Source organism: Pan paniscus, chromosome 19, assembly GCF_029289425.2.
Source record: "Pan paniscus chromosome 19, NHGRI_mPanPan1-v2.0_pri, whole genome shotgun sequence".
NCBI lineage: Eukaryota > Metazoa > Chordata > Mammalia > Primates > Hominidae > Pan > Pan paniscus.
In genome coordinates, this window is record NC_073268.2 from 21116697 (window position 1) to 21129453 (window position 12757).

General features: G+C 44.2%; 1 protein-coding gene across 2 annotated transcripts; it reads right to left on the reverse strand.

Annotated features, from left to right (window-relative positions):
- Window positions 1-2111: 2111 nt before the first annotated feature.
- Window positions 2112-12702, reverse strand: CFAP97D1 (CFAP97 domain containing 1). Of its 2 annotated transcripts, none has more exons than XM_014342005.6 (5): window positions 11255-12702; window positions 10652-10722; window positions 9949-10067; window positions 7937-7993; window positions 2112-7447 (listed from the first exon to the last, which is right to left on the reverse strand). In XM_014342005.6, the coding sequence occupies exons 1-5, from the start codon at window positions 11376-11378 to the stop codon at window positions 7324-7326; spliced, it is 495 nt and encodes a 164-aa protein (XP_014197491.1). In that variant the 5' UTR covers window positions 11379-12702; the 3' UTR covers window positions 2112-7323. The 2 variants fall into 2 exon arrangements, with proteins under 2 accessions (XP_014197491.1, XP_003828222.1); XM_003828174.5 differs by lacking the exon at window positions 2112-7447 and adding an exon at window positions 8527-8650.
- Window positions 12703-12757: the final 55 nt, after the last annotated feature.

The window sequence follows — 12757 nt, forward strand, 5'->3', positions numbered from 1 at the left end:
AGCACTCTCTTATTGTGATCACAGCACTCTTATTGTGATCAACTAAACTCAACAGGAGAGTGCTGTGATCAATTAGTAATGTCTTTGGCTCTTTCATGACAGTGTTCAGTAGCAGCTGGGCAGAATCAGTAGTGAGTTATTCCTGTTTGCCATTCTCAATCCACTGATTTGTAACCTTCCCTGCTATCCACTTCACTCCCTGTGGAAGATGGGTTTAAGAAAGTTAGAACCATCTGTCATTTACAGGCAGTGCTCAGATATATTAGCCAATTGTATGTTCAAATACAGGCTTTAAAACATGTGGCCAATCAAATTTTGTATCCACTTACCCAGTATCACATCATTTATGCTACCAATCACAGGACTATGCATCCAAACAATGATAACACTTCATGATTAATAACTGCAGAGTTCAGCATATGCACAAAGCCCATTTTTAATCAGATAAGAACCAATGAGCAGCATTTCTCCATTTGGTGGAGTTAATATTGATCGATTTCTTTCTTTCTTTCTATTTTTTTGAGACGGAGTGTCTGTCACCCAGGCGAGAGTGCAATGGCATGATTTCGTCTGACTGCAACCTCTGCCTCCCAGGTTCAAGCGATTCTCTTGCCTCAGCCTCCTGAGTAGCTAGGACTACAGGCACCCACCACCATGCCTGGCTAATTTTTTTTATTTTTAGTACAGACGGGGTTTCACCATATTGGTCAGGCAGGTCTTGAACTCCTGACCTCAAGCAATCCACCTGCCTTGGCCTCCCAAAGTGCTGGGATTACAGGTATGGGCCACCGCGCCCAGCCACTGACCAGTGTCTTACTCCATTTTTCCTGCCCTTTGAATACAGTCACCAACCACTACTTCCTTTAAACGCCAGGCTTATGGTTTCAGAACAAGACGGTATAGAATCACTTTTTCCTCCTCTTCAAATGGCAGGGCTAAAAGAGCCGTAACACAAATAGGGCTGAAACACCCCCCTGCCGCCACCCCCACTCTCCATGTTGTGGGTGACAAGAAGGAGAGAAGAGCTGCAACTCCCTGAGCTAGGGCTGTGACACCCTCTTTGGGGCTCTGCGATTTCTGGCGTCTCCAAGCTTCTGGGTGCCACTGCGTTCCCCTCATCCAGACGTGGATACCTGCAGTGGAAGCCGTGTGCAGTACATCTGGTCCAGCCACAGCCTTGCATGGAGCTGGCACCTGTGCCAGCACCTGAGCTCCCCACCCCACCACAGCAGCCAGCATGCCTGGCTGTGCATAGTGGCCAGACCCTGCGCTCACTTGCCCACACACGCCTCGCCACTCCATGCCTGGCTCACCCCTGGCAGGTGTGGGATCTGGGCCTGTAGTGTGAGCTGAGTGCAGCCTGCTGGGCTGAGTGGGCAGAACAAGCCCAGCGGGCACAAGCAATACTCAGGCAGAAGGTGCCACTAGCCACAGAGGTTTCTGGCTGGTGAAGTGACACCCTAAGGATCCTGTGATAGAGCTACTGACATTTGTATCATCAGAGTCTTTGCAAGAGAGGAGAAAGTGTGAGACTAAAACGTATTCAGAGAAATAATGGCTGAAAACTTCCCAAATCCGGTGGAAGACAAACACCTACAGATTCAAGAAGTTGATTGAGCTCCAAATAGAGAAAACAGTCCAAAGCCATACTGACACATCATAATTAACCTTCTAAAAACTGGAGATTAAGAAAAAAGAAATCTTTAAAACAGGGAGAAACAACCAGGAAGGAATGCTAATTCAAACTGTATTTTTGCACTACCTGTAAAAGAAATGATGGGGGCCATCTAGAAGTGGTCCAACACTTATCAAGTGCTGAAAACAAAACCGTCAACCTTGAATCCTGTTATCAGGTGAAATTGGCCTTCAGGAATAAAGGGAAAAATGAAGACATTCTCAGATGAAGAGAAACAGTTTGTTGAGACCTACCCTTAAAGAATGGCTAAAGGAAGCTCTCCATACAGAAATAAATTAACAGAAGGAGGCTGGGACCTAAGAAAGGGAAAGAAGGTAGAAGGAAGGGAAGGGAAGGGGAGGGGAGGGGAGAGGAGGGGATGGGAGGGGGAAGAGGAGGAGGAGAGAAGGGAAGGGAAGAAGGAGGGAGGGAAAGAAAGAAACAACACAATACATAAAAATAGAAGTACAGATGCTTCTTGACTTATGATGAGGTTATGTTCCCAATAAATCCATGGTAAGTTGAAAAACATTCAAAGTCAAAAATACATTTAATACATCTAACCTGTCAAACATTATAGCTTAGCCAGGCCTAACTTAAATGTGCTCAGAACACTTACTTTAGCCTATAGTTGGGCAAAATTACCTAACATAAAGCCTATTTTATGATAAAGTATTGAATATGTCATGTTATCTGTTGAATACGGTACTGAAAGTGAACAATAGAAGTGGTTGTATGGGTACTTAAAGTATGATTTCTACTGAATGTATATTGCTTTTGAACCATCATAAGGTTAAAAAAAAAAAAATCATGCCGGGCGCGGTGACTCACGCCTCTAATCCCAGCACTTTGGGAGGCCGAGGTGGGCAGATCACGAGGTCAGGAGATCGAGACCATCCTGGCTAACATGGTGAAACCCCGTCTCTACTAAAACTACAAAAAATTAGCTGGGCATGGTGGCGGGCGCCTATAGTCCCAGCTACTCGGGAGGCTGAGGCAGGAGAATGTCGTGAACCCGGGAGGCGGAGCTTGCAGTGAGCCGAGATTGCGCCACTGCACTCCAGCCTGGGCGACAGAGCGAGACTCCGTCTCAAAAAAAAAAAAAAATCATTTAAGTCAAACCATTGTAAGTCAGAGACTGTCTGTATCTGCTGTCTGCAAGTATATGTTCCTTCAAACATAATGAGACAGGTAGGCTGAAAGTGAAAGGATAAAAGGTAATACATCATGCAAACACTAATTTTAAGAAAGCAGTACCGAGTATGTTAATATCAGATAAAGTAAGTTCAGAGAAAGAAAATTACTAGGGACAAAGAGGGACATTATATAATAATAAAGAGATCTCACTTCTGTAATCTCAGTACTTTGGGAGGCCAACGTGGGCGGATCGCTTGAGCCCAGGAATTCGAGACCAGCCTGGGCAATATGATGAAACCCCATCTCTACTTAAAAAAATGCAAAAATTAGCTGGGCACAGTGGTGCGTGCCTATAGTCCCAGCCACTTGGGAGACTGAGGTGGGAGGATTGCTTGAGCCTAGGAGGTGGAAGTTGCAGTGAACTGAGATCACACTCAGCAGTGTGCTGCACTCCAGCCTGGGTGACAGAGTGAGACCCTGTCTCAAAAAAAAAAAAAAAAAAAAAAAAATCAATAAATCAATCCACCAAAAATATATAGCAATCTTTAATGTGTATGTGTCAAACACCAGAGCTTCAAAATATATGAAGCAAAAACAGAGTTAAAAAGAGAAATAGACAAATCCACAATTACAGTTGGGGATTTCAACACCCCACCCTTAGCAACTGATAGAACTACTAGAGAGAAAATCATCAGGATGTAGAAGAACTGAACACCATCAACCAACGGGACCTAACATATTTATAGAACACTTTGCCCAATAACAGTGCAATACACATTCTTTTCAAATGTCCATAAAATATTCACCTTGATTTAAAAAAACCTTAACAAATTTAAAAGAATTGAAATGATATTCTCTGGACATAATGGGATCAAATTAAAAATTAATAACAGAAAGATAACTGGAAAATCTCCAAACATTTGAAACTATAACTAATATAACCTGAGCAGTTCATGGACTGGATCATGAAAAGCCTTGTATGCTCTATATAAAGCTCCAGCCCATTATGCAAGAATGGCAAATCACGGAAGCCATTAAGCTAGAAAGTGATATGGGCGTATTTTTGCATTAGTAATGCAAGTTGCAAATCACAAGTGCCTGAAATATGGCAGTAGCTCATACAGAGATTGAGACATAAGACTTGTAGCTTTAAGATCACCTCCATAGACCATAGCCTGGGCAAGAGAGTGACTCTGTCTTTAAACAAACAAACAAACAAAAAACCAAAAAAAGATATGTAGGGAGGGGGATAGGAGGAAAGAGAAGGAATGAAGTAAAAGATGACCTCAGGTTTTTAACCTGAGTGTCTAGAAGAATGGTTGTTCCTCAAACTGAGATTAACTGGAACCAGTTAATAATGAATTTGTATTTAGGCATGTTGTTTTTTTTAAGCTTTTTATTTTGAGATAATTGTAGATTCACATGCATGTAGGAAATAATACAGAGAGAGATCCTGTAAACTCCTTACCAGATTCCCCCAGTGGTAGCATAGTGCAAAACTATATGGTACAGTATCACAACAAGGATATTGACATTGATAGAGTCAAGATATAGAACAGTTTCATCATTGATATATTGGATGTCATCAAAATAAAAATATTTTGCTCTGTCAGAGACCCTGAGGATGAAAAGACAAATTATGGACTGGGAGAAAAATACATGCAAGGTGCATAGCAGGCAAAGGACTTATTCCTATAATATGTAAATAACTTTCAAAATTTGCTATTTAAAAAATCAGGCCAGGTGTGGTGGCTCATGCCTGTAATCCCAGCACTTTGGGAGGCCGAGGCAGGTGGATCACCTGAGGTCAGGAATTTGAGACCAGCCGGGTCAACATGGTGAAACCCTGTCTCTACTAAAAATATAAAAATTAGCCGGGCCTGGTGATGCATGCTTGTAATCCCAGCTACTCAGGAGGCTGAGGCAGGAGAATCGCTTGAACCCCAGAGGTGGAGGTTGCAGTGAGCCAAGATCGTGCCACTGCACTCCAGCCTGGGCAACAGAATGAGACTCCATCTCAAAATAATAATAATAATAATAATAATAATAATAATAATAATAATGTTTGAAAAACTAGAAACTACCCCAATGTCCTTTGATGGATGTATGGTTAAATATATTGTAGCATGTCCATACCATGGAATACTACTCAGCAATAAAAAGGCACACACAACTTGGATGAACATCAAGGAAATTATCCTGAGTGAAAAAAGCCAATCTCAAAAGGATGAACATACATTGCATGACGCCATTTACGTAATACCATGAACTAACAGAGAGGCGGAAAACAGATTGTGATTGCCAAGAGTTAGGCTTGAGGGTCTGAGGTGACTGTGGCTAAAAGGGTGGCAATAACAGTGTCTTTTGATAATAGTGGTTTTAAGTATCTCGAATGTGGTTGTGGTTACACAAAGCTATACATGTGGCAAAAACCGCATAGAGCTATACATATAGGTACAAAAATGAGTGCATGTATAACTGATGAAACCTGCATAGGTTCCATGCATCATGCCAATGTCAGTTTCCTAGTTTTGATATTGTACTCCAGTTACACAAGATGCTAACATTGGTGGAGACTGGGTGAAGGGTGCAGGAGGCCTCCCTGTTCCTTTATGTGCAACTACCTGTGAATTTTCATTATTTCAAAATAGAAAGTTTAAAAAGTCAGTGCGATGGTTAATTTAAGGTGCCAACTTGACTGAATAGAAACCTGGTAAAGCATTATTTTTGGGTGTGTCTGTGAGTGTTTCCAGGGGAGATTAGCATGTAAGTCTGAGTGAACTATGTGGGAAGATCCACTCTCAATGTGGAGAGGCATCATCCAACTTGCTGTGGATTCAGAAAGAACAAAAACAGACAAGAGGCGAATATGTCAATCTATCTGCTGGAACTGGAATACACTCTTCCTCTCCTGTCCTGGGACAACAACTCTAGGCTCCTTGGCCTTTGTACTCCAAGACTCACACCAGCACCCTTGTCCCCCCTAGTGGGTTCTCAGCCTTTGGCCTCAAACTGAGAGTTACACCACCTTCTTCTTGGTTCTGAGGTTTTTGGGCTTGGACCAAGCCATGCTACCAGCATCCCAGTGAGGTGGGAGGCAGGCCTTGACTCCAGAGGCGGGGCTTGGACACAGGATCCAATTGAGGACTAGCTAAAACAGGAAAGGGGTGGAAGCAGCTTTCCATAAGACACTCCCACTAGTGTGCCATGTCAGTTTACCATTACCGTAGCAACACCTAGGAGTTACCACCCCTTTCCAGGGCAATGACCCAAGGACCCAAAAATTACTACCCTTTCCTATAGGCCGGACATGGTGGCTCACGCCTGTAATCCCAGCACTTTGAGAGGCCGAGGCGCGCGGATCACGAGGTCAGGAGTTCAAGACCAGCCTGGCCAAGATGGTGAAACCTCGTCTCTACTAAAAATACAAAAATTAGCTGGGTGTGGTGGCGAGTGCCTGTAGTCTCAGCTACTTGGGAGGCTGAGGCAGGAGAATCGCTTGAACCCAGGAGGCGGAGGTTGCAGTGAGCTGAGATCACGCCATCTGCACTCCAGCCTGGGCGACAGAGTGAGATTTCATCTCAAAAAAAAAAAAAAAAAATTACTACTCCTTCCCTAGAATTTCTGCACAAACCGCCCCTTAATCTACATGTAATTAAAAGTACGTATAACTATGACTGCAAAACTCTCTGCCTTTGGGGTAGCCCTGTTCTGCAGGAGCAGTCATGGAGCTGTAACACTGCTGCTTCAATAAAACTGTCTTCTTCTACCCTACCACTGGCTCACCCTTAAATTCTTTCCTGGGTGAAGCCAAGAACACTCGCAGGCTAAGCCCCACTTTGGGGGTTGTCTCCCCTGCTCCACCAGGGTCTCCAGCTTGCAGACGGCCTGTGGTGGGACTTCTTTAGCTTCCATGATCTTGTGAGCCAATTCCCCAAATAAATCCTCTCCTCTCTCTCTCTCTCACTCTCTCTCTCTCTCACTCTCTATCTCTCTCACTCTCTCTCTCTCTCTCCTATTAAGTCTGTCTCTTTGGCAAATGCTGACTAATATAGTTGGGCTGAAAACTAGCATGACCAATCATAGCAGGCCTGCAACATTGTCTCACCATATGTTTTGAGACATTTTCACTGCTGCTGCTCCCTATAAATGAACAGAGTCCATGGAAACTTCAATGAGGCATTCTTTTCCGATCGTGTGTATTCACAGAGGAACTAATGGCATTTGTTCCTTGTGTTTTCTGAACCTTGATGTTGTCATGTGATTTTGTTTTCCATTTTGACAGTGCTATACTTGTGGCTGGATGATCTCACCCCAGCTTTTCTTCTTCCACGGGATGGTGATGATGGTGTATGTTTTAAAGAGTTCTCTCAGATTTCTCTCTCTCTCTCTCGTTAAAACTTCTTTTCATAGCCCCAAATAAAAATGCTCATTGCATCTTTCCTTCTGCCTGCCCCATTTTGGAATGAGAACATAAAGCCTTTGGGTCCCCTAAATGTAACTTACGCATTTTATGTTCCAAGCTTTATTGAAGCATCTGAAGATGGAGCATTCAGCCAGTCAGGAGTGTCTTGAGATCCTAAGCAGCCAAGAAATCCTAGGGCCTTCTCTTGTATCTTTTCCATGGTGAGTAACCTTGTATTCAGTGGAGAAGAGAGAAGGAGACACATCAATTATACAGAACTATTCTTTGGAACGCCTGAGTGTCCATTTATCTTTCTCCCTTGGGTGGGGGAAACCACTTAGTCATTACTAATAATGTTAAATAATACAAAATGACAACATGCTGGTACTTTTGAATACTGACAGAGACCTGGAATGTAACTTTGGCACAACTTTAAAACCACAGGTCTTCCCGTTTATGTCTTATTGGAACAAATCACTTCCCCTCAGACTCCCACAAAGCCTCAAAGATGATGACAAAAGACAATGTCATTTCCTCCTTGTATGGAGAGAAGAAATAAAGTCAGAGAGCCCCAAGTTTCCCGAATGGAAGACTAGTCAATATTATATGAGAAGAGCAAAATCCGTCTCCTTAACTGGGCCCCTCATTCACCATTTATGGGGTTCTCAGGGCTTTGGTATCAGCTGTGGTCACAGTGTTTGATAGTAAGAGAGACATACCTATTCATTTTGGGAGAGAAGATATCTCGTGGTATTTCTGATATAGCGCCTTGAATTCTTGAAGGAAAAAAATTGGTTTATGTCAATGCCAGGGCATTGGTGCTATTACTGAAGTTCTAAATCCCAGGGATGACTTAGAAAAGATTTAAAGACCAAAGTCGGTAAGTGGAGGTTTTTTAAAACACCACAGATGGTTTCCCCTCCCCTGGCCTTTTTAAGGGTCATTCCTAAATGAAGCAAACCAACCGCATACTGACTGAATCTTATACCCTTCATCCCTGTACATTCAGCCTTTCTTAATGAATTAAGGGGTGAGGGAAGAGGCTACTAGATTATTTTTCTGAAACTGACACATAATTGTTATGTTATGAAACTGACACATAATAGCTTTGCTACCAAGCTGTTTTAGGGGTTTGTTTGATGGTTTGTCCCTGTTAGCTTTGTTTGCTTTGGATGGTTTTTCTTTTAACAATTGTTACATTTCATGTGATCTGACTCTAGCTGTTTAGGGATTTTTCTGAGACTCTCTCTAGGCTGAACACCGACAAACTCTGTGTGTGTCTGGGAGTATAACATGAGTGCCCACGTGCCTGCCAGTCTATCTCAGATGCCCTGCGGTCATAGTGGGGTTTGCGATCAACAAGCCTCTTCAGAATGCCCTGGTTTTCCATGGTGATTCTCACTAGCTCACGGTTCCTTGTTTCTCTGTTTAAGCTGAAAAACACAAAACCCCGAAATGGGTGAAGAAGGAAATGCTCATCTTGACGAGTGGGGGAGATGAAGTCATGAGATCATAAATGCCAGACTGTCTAAGTGCAGGGAGTAAACTGTCCTGCTGAGCCCACAGGCCCCTGGGACAGCCTGTTGGTCTGCACTGCACTCCGGGAAACATGCACCGCATTCGCAGGTTTATATCAGTGGTCCTCAACCCTGTTGCCCATGAGAAGATTCTACTTCATTGATCTGAGGTGAACCGTGCACACTGGCATTTTCTTAAAATTCCCCAAGGATTATAATGTAAAACCAGGATTGAGAACTTCTGGTTGGGGGAAGGTCTCCCTGTGGATAAATCACAAATGGCTGGTGACAAGTTTTGGGTCACCTCACTCCTCTCAGCTTTCAACTTATACCAGAATATACCAGGATATAGAATGGCATCTTGACCATCTCCTCCCCCCCAGCAAATTCTTTCTCTTGCATGCGCTTCTTTTGTATCCCTAATCACACTGCATTGTCATTATTTCCATAAATATCTCCCCTACAAGACCTTGAGTTCTTTGAGGTAAGGAAATATACATCTCATTTCATCTTTATTATTCCTGGTACCTAGCACATAGTAGTTGCTCAGGAAAGATTTCTGGAACTGATTTTAAGAATGTCACATCATAGCCCCAGCCATGGTGCTATGGAACGGATGCCTGTGTCCCCCAAAATTCTTATGTTCAAATCCTAACCATGAAGGTGATGGTATTAGGGGGTGGGCCTTTGAGAGCTGATTAGGTCACCCTAATGGAATTAGTGTCCTTATGAAAGAAGCCTGAGAGAACCCCCTTTTTCCTTCTGCCCCGTGAGGTTACAGTGAAAAGATGGTTGTCTATGAAGCAGGCCCTCATCAGATGCCGAATTTACTGGCACCTTGATCTTTGGACTTCCTTGCCTCTAGAACTATGAGAAATTTTTGTTGTTTATAAGCCACCAGTTTATAGCAATTTGCTATAGCACCCTATAATGGACTAAGACACATGGCCACCATTTTATAAAAGTGCACAGTGCATTCTTGTGACACACTGAATAGGACTCTGAAAAGTCTCTTAGATGAAATAAAAGCTCCTTAATGCTAGAGAAAGGTCCCCATTTTTAAAGTTTTCATTCTGTGTAACATGGTCTGTTTGGCTCTCCCTCAAGATAACTTCCCTTAAGTACTTCTCTGACTTGGGAAAACCTCACACTAAAACCCAAGAGGAAAGTCAATTTTGACTTTTCAAAACTGAAATGAAGACAAAGAACATTACCTCTTGGAAAAATATTCATTCCAGCAATCCACTTTGGCAGGGCCGCGATGGGCATTTGCGATTTTCTGACACAGTTGCTTGTTTTCATACTCGATTTTGTTGATTTTCTTTTGTTCACCCTGGTAAGAAACCACACCTCACCATGGTGACACCATCAGTGCACTGCCCCAACACACAATGACTTAGTGTTCCCCTCCTCTGAGATCGTGGGAAAGGGGTGCATTGAGGGCCACAGTGGAGACTGGAAGCAGAACTTAAAAGACTGGGCGGCCGGGAGCGGTGGCTCACGCCTGTAATCCCAGCACTTTGGGAGGCCGAGGCAGGCGCGAGGTAATGAGACTAAGACCATCCTGGCCAACACGGTGAACCCCTGTCTCTACTAAAAATATGAAAAATTAGCTGGGCATGGTGCCGCATGCCTGTAATCCCAGCTACTCCGGAGGCTGAGGCAGGAGAATTGCTTGAATCTGGGAGGCGGAGGTTGCAGTGAGCCGAGATTGTGCACTCCAGCCTAGGCAACAGAGCGAGACTCCGTATCAGGGGGAAAAAAAAAGACTGGGGGTGACGTGTGGGGAGGAGGAGTATTAACAAATCTTTGAGTAGATGGGTATTTAGAAGGCTCTGGGAAATTGAACCTCTTTAGGAAACAGACTGGAAGTCAATAAAATACATCTGCACATCTGCAAGCAGCAAGAACAAATACCTGTAGTTTGCTCAATTTTAAAATGTGATTTGTGTGCACCACTGGAGGTTTGGTATCAACAGTAGGCTTCGCTAGAGAAGGGGGATAAAAGGGAACAATGTTACATCACAGGAATTCCAGTAGCGGCCTCAGAAAACCAGCACTAGACAATGTCCTTGACTAATGAACAATTTCGAATTAGGACCTTAATGCGACTCAAGAAGTTTGGTTTGATTTATCAAATGAACATCTCTGGAGAATTTTGAGCAGAAACAAAAGAATAGTGAAAATAAAATTTACAGAGATAAATGTCCTTCTAATCCAATGAAAGAGCCTCTCTTCCAATCTTTTTCCAATATTATTAGCCTGTCTATTGGCTTCTGAAGTCTTATCCCCTTTCTAACGTACTTCGGCTTTAAGGAGTTTAAAAGAGTATTTCCATCCAGTGAACTCCCTGGTGGAAGATACATTTTGTTATTGGTGCTAATGCCCTCTTCCCCAAACTCAGCAGATAAGGCCATATCATCCCAAAGCTGTGACCTGGTCTGGTTTACTGTTGATCTCTTTATGGGGTACCATTCCAAAATCCCTAATAGCAGTGTCCAGCCCAAACTGCCCACATACCTATTTGTATTCTATTCTTGTGAGATACGTAGTGGCCAAAGTCCAGTTTCTTTCTGAAGGTTGTGCTTTGCCTGTGATTAGAGACGATAACAGGGTAGGCCAGATAATCCAGGGAATTGTTCATCTTCTCTTCCTAGTCTCACTTCAGAAATGAGGTACCCAGACTCCTCTGTGAGGTGCCTAGCTGTCCCCATGACAAGCTGTCATAGTTACCCAGTTATGACATCAGGGACAGGTCCCGGGAAGGGAGTAGGAGCAGCAGAGCATGGCTGGCTGCCTCTGGGCTTGTGTTTTTAATGCTAACCTCGGCTCAAGTCAAGATGAAGGTCAAAGAACTCGAAAGCTTTCCCCCCTGCTTAGAATGCAGATGCTGCCAGCCAACACCAGAAGGAAAGAAGTGGTGCACCGGGAGGGGTGGGCAGGCACGGGGTGGGGTGAGGGATACAGAAATTCCAGCCTTGGTTACACATCTTGGGCTATCAGCTAAGTAGTCTCCACTGCAATAGCTCCCCTGAAGGTGCAAGACCACAAGTTTTGGGGGAGGAGAAAGTTGACCCTAATGATAATCGGATCCAATTCCTTTTGCAAATGAGGAAACTGAAGACCACAGCAGCAGCAACGTTACTCAAGAACCAAGTTGGTGGCAGGACTGGGCTCAGGATGTGGGGTTCCTGAATTCAAGGCCAAATTTGCCCTTTTGCAGGAAGGAAACTGCCAGTTTTTCATGGCAGTAGGGGAGGGCGGCTTTCCTCCAGTACAGAGACTATCTTTTGTACTTAGTGGGAGTTCAGGAAATGCTGAGTGGCTTATGGTGGGCTGGCATCTGCTCCAGGAAGGGCTGCAGAAGTCTGATTTATCTCCACCCCAGCACAGGGTATAGCACCCACTGGGTGCTCAACGCATTTGTTGATGAAGGACTAACACTTATTGAGTGCTCGCCATGCAGTGCTGGGTGCCTTCTTTGAATGTCACATTTAACCCTTCCAGCAACCCTAGAATTAGGTACCATTACTATCCCGCTTTTTTTTTTTTTTTTTTTTTCTGCAAACAGGCTCAGGTTAAGTAATTCCTCAGAATTCCAAACCTGACTGCTTTTAAGCACGACGATGACTCTCAATGAATGTTGAAAGCAGATGCGCCCCAGAGTAGGGCTTCTCAGACTTTGACCGTAGGGACCTCCTGGGGTCCGTAAAATGTCCACTCTGATCCAGCAGGGCTGGGCTGGGGCGGGGATTCTGTCAAGCGCCCGGGTGGTGCCTCCACTGCAGGGAGCCGCTCACGAGCCGAACCCGGCGGTCCCTGTAATCATGAAAGACTGAAGCGACCCCTAGGTGTACCCCCGCCACGAAATGTTTATTGGGCCCTGCATTTAATTCAGGGAAGGAAGTTACAGCGCTTGCCAGTTTACAAAGATACACAAACGGCCTGGACCGGGATGGGGCGAGGACCCCTGAGACTCCAGGGCGGTGGCGTCTTACCCCCGGGACGCGCCCAGGAGTGGCG

Excerpts from the sequence above, each read along its gene's own strand:
- CFAP97D1 (XM_014342005.6), bottom strand. The coding sequence starts at position 11,378 with ATGAACAATTCCCTGGATTATCTGGCCTACCCTGTTATCGTCTCTAAT. Across the intron at positions 10,068-10,651 it reads TAAAATTGAGCAAACTACAG|GGTGAACAAAAGAAAATCAA; the intron begins GTATTTGTTCTT and ends GTTTCTTACCAG. Across the intron at positions 7,448-7,936 it reads TTCTCTCCCAAAATGAATAG|GTTACTCACCATGGAAAAGA; the intron begins GTATGTCTCTCT and ends ACTGAATACAAG.